Source organism: Takifugu flavidus, chromosome 15 (assembly GCF_003711565.1).
Source record: "Takifugu flavidus isolate HTHZ2018 chromosome 15, ASM371156v2, whole genome shotgun sequence".
NCBI lineage: Eukaryota > Metazoa > Chordata > Actinopteri > Tetraodontiformes > Tetraodontidae > Takifugu > Takifugu flavidus.
The window spans coordinates 12910586-12914342 of NC_079534.1; the positions used below are offsets into that span (position 1 = coordinate 12910586).

Consider the following 3757-nt stretch of genomic DNA (forward strand, 5'->3'; position numbering starts at 1 on the left):
CTCTGGTGGACGTGAAAGTCTCAGCAGTGTGATTTAAACGAGGCCATTGTTCAGATGAAATGTAATTTCTCATTGCTTTAAATCTGCAAGCAGCAGGATGAATGAAGGGAGGTGAATTATTGTGCTTTTAATCTGCTCTCATTTAAATGATGAAAACGTGACTCGGGGGTGTAAACCAGCAACAGAGAAGTCTCGGACATGGATTTTTTTCGTCTGACAGTGTTCGCGGAGTCACTGTTTGGTTTATTGTTTGCATAATGGCGCCCTCTATCGAGGGATAATTGAATCACATTTTAAATATTAACTTGTGGCCATTCATTTAAATGTTGCCCTGCCGAAAGAATTTCTATTTAGCCCTAAGAAAAGGTGTGGTTTTGCTTTAAAACCGTTTTTACTTGATATATATTTGGCAGAATACCTTAATGTGTATTAAGACACTAAAATTATATTCCACAATATAGTGTACCAAACCCCCATAATAGAGCTGCAATGTAATATTTCAGGATTTGGACTAAATCAAATTAAATTTAAAATCAAGACATTTGCTTCATGAAGTTTAAAAAAAAAAATGTTTAAAATGTGTTTAAAAATATTTACTGCTGCCTGGTTTTTAACTTCAAGTATTTGAAGTTAAAATAGACCAGTAAAAAACATCAAAATGACGTTTAGAGGAGACATCAAAGCTAATTTATGTGTTTTGTATAATCTGTCAGTTTTCGATCCATCTGTGATGTAGAGCACTGAAAAATATCCATAATTGGATTAATAAACATGCAAAAAAATCAAAACAAACCATTACTGTCTCCTGATTTAATTATGTAGAGGGGTCTCACACTACACAATGAGGCTATTTAACTCGACATAAGGTATTTTACAAATGCTTCATAATTTATGCATCCATTAGCGTCCTCTTGGTTTTGCATCAGCTGCTCCACCTCTTCCTCACTCATCTTCTCACCTGTGATCCAGAAACCGGGTCAGCCATTGTTTGTTGCAACAAGAACTTCACATAAATTTAGCTCACAGTGAAAATGTTCAGCTCACCCAGGGTTGCCAGAACGTGCCTGAGCTCAGCTCCCATGACTGTGCCATTCCCTTCCTTGTCAAACACCCTGAGACCCTCCACAAAATCCTCATACGTTCCACAGTCCTTGGCCTTGGAGATGTGTTGGTGCATGGGCAGAAACTGCTCAAAATCGAGCATTTTGGCCTGCATGTCTGGGTAAAACGATGAAAGAGCCGGGTTCACCACAGAGAAAAAGCAGACTGAGCATAATGAGCTCTCCCCATGATCCTGCTAATGTGGGGGAATGTGCATGCAGCCCACCTTCGGCCTTGGGTTTCCCAAGGACGTGCATGATCTCAGACTGGGTAGGATTCTGGCCCAAAGCCCTGATCAGGTCACCGCACTGGGCGTAAGCGATTTTCATCTCGTTGGCGGGTGTCCTGTCAAACAGCTGGAAAGCATCTTTGAAGTCTACAAAGAAAAACTTCTGAGTTATTTTCAGTTTTTCCCATCACACTCACATCCAGTGTATTTGCAGTGAAACCACATTTGCACGTTCTTTAATCGAAATTGTACGCTGAATGTTTAATCAGGCTTGGGTTTAATGACAAAAGAGCCAGAAACATAGACATGGATAAGGGTTCACACGTGAACTCAGCATTGTTGCATTCAACAATGTGTTAAACCTCCCCGGTTCTCCGATAAGGAGTCAAACTATGTGCGTACAGTAAATGGTTGTGTTGTTGCACCAGCTGTTCCTGAACATCCCTAAACACACTAATGGGGAGCTTTACACGCACTTTTTTTCTATAAATAGACCGTGCAACACAAACAACAGCAGTAATGACCAACTTACCCTCGATTTGTTCTGGGGTGAATTCCACCTGAAAAGAGACAATAGGAAACTGTCAATTAGACTCTGTCCAGAGTGGAATGGCTCGCCCAAGCGACTTAACTCAGCCCCCTGACCCCTGACGTTGACCTTCACCATTATTCTGCGCCCTCAGATGATCAAGTTACAGTCTGTTGTAACCATCCCTGTTCATCAGCGACCTTGGTTGTGTATTGTCTGCTACTGTCAGTGACATTTGCTTTTATTTTTAGGCTTAACATGTGGCCAATCTTTGGCCATTATAATCACCCCCACCAGGATGTGACATTCAATCTCCACGTGGTCAAAGACTTGCTGAATTTGTGTATGGATAGAATTAGGGCAATTATGGAGGTGAATTTCATGGAAACAGTTTGAACTGAAACGTGGAAGTGATTCAAAATATAAGTGAGAACTTATTTTCGTGTAGGTTTTCTAACAACCAAACACACACACACTCACACAATCACACACACACAGAGATTAGATTATTGGAACAGCCACAAATATTGTCTATTTTTACACTTGTGTATCTTGGACCCCATCCTATTGAACACAGACATGTCTCACTCTTAGAAGCTCTGGGAGCTTTTTGAAGAAAAAAATTCCATTCGAGCAAATCTAAGCGTATTTGAAAAGATGGATGGTGATGTTATAATTAGCCGTGTTATTCTTTTTCCGCCCCCTTTACCCTCAGAGGAGTGGAGTGGGTGGTCTGCTACTCACAGAAATAAAGGAAATCGCATTTTTTACTTGGTCTGTATCCATTTGTGATGCAGAGGTTTCACTCACAAAATGAACAAATCAGCAGAAACACAGTAAAAGTGACTGAAGCACTTCACAAGCGTTTGAAATGTTATGTTGTGCATTGTAAAGTTTAATGAAGGGCTGAAACAGCTATAAAGTCACGCCACACACAAGAGTGAATGATGCTGTTTCCTTGCACTGCCAAGGTTGGGTCACATGGTGTCTCTGAAGCTCTTTAAAGAACAGCTCAGACATAAAACTTATCAGGTTAACTGCAAAACACCCAGACACTGACTGATCTCTGTCGACAGCTAATTTACGCTATTTCTTCCATTACATGTCTTTTTTGTGCTTTACCGTCACAGAAGCAGGGTCAAAATCCGGGATCTTGGGGACCTCAGGCTCTGGGGGTTTGGGGGGTGCTGGTGCTGGTGCTGGTGCTGCCTTGGGCTCTTCTTTCTTCTTGGGTGCCATCGCTAGAAGCTCTCAGGAAAGAAGAGGGAGTAGTGACACAACAGAGAGATGCAGCACGTTCAGGGTGGACCCCCTGGAGAAGGAGAAGCTAAGCCCCTATATTTAGTGTGCACAGGTATCTCCACCCCTCTTCACGGTTCCAACAATAGGAAAGAGACTATAAAAGGATAGGCCTTACTGCTTCTATTTAAAACAAAGGCTGTGTATGTGTGTGTGTGTGTGTGTGTGTTGTATTTGCTACATATTGAGTCCAACACTGATTCTCCTGCAAAGTGAGGACATATATTGGCTGGACGTCTATCAGAATCACCCAAAGAGGCCTTCTAGTAAACAACTAATGCTGACAATCATGAGAATTTCTGTAATCTGCCTTCTTTTATACGGCTGACCTTGTTGACGAAAGGATGCCGTTTAGGTCGGTGAGAAAATGATGGTTGCTGGCTGAGAGGAGGGGTGAACGTCTTTGTGTTCCGGAGCCCCGTACCTGCAATTCCTAACGATTGTCCTCGATTGTTAAATAAAAATGGAATCCAGGCGCACAAAATGAGTCACAGGAAAGGTCACAATAAGCTTTGATAATGACTTTAATGCATCTGGTGTGATTAGAAGGATTTATAATGCATAAATCAAGCCAAAAATAGGATTCACCACTGATGCCA

At 41.7% G+C, this 3757-nt stretch overlaps 1 protein-coding gene across 2 annotated transcripts; it reads right to left on the bottom strand.

The window, feature by feature from the left end:
* Window positions 1-795: 795 nt before the first annotated feature.
* On the bottom strand, window positions 796-3196 carry myl13 (myosin, light chain 13). 2 transcript variants are annotated; one of them, XM_057055747.1, is made up of 5 exons: window positions 2982-3196; window positions 1863-1890; window positions 1328-1477; window positions 1045-1218; window positions 796-958 (listed from the first exon to the last, which is right to left on the bottom strand). In XM_057055747.1, the coding sequence occupies exons 1-5, from the start codon at window positions 3096-3098 to the stop codon at window positions 852-854; spliced, it is 576 nt and encodes a 191-aa protein (XP_056911727.1). In that variant the 5' UTR covers window positions 3099-3196; the 3' UTR covers window positions 796-851. The 2 variants fall into 2 exon arrangements, with proteins under 2 accessions (XP_056911727.1, XP_056911728.1); XM_057055748.1 differs by having other exon boundaries at window positions 1025-1218; window positions 2982-3195.
* Between the last annotated feature and the right edge of the window lie 561 nt (window positions 3197-3757).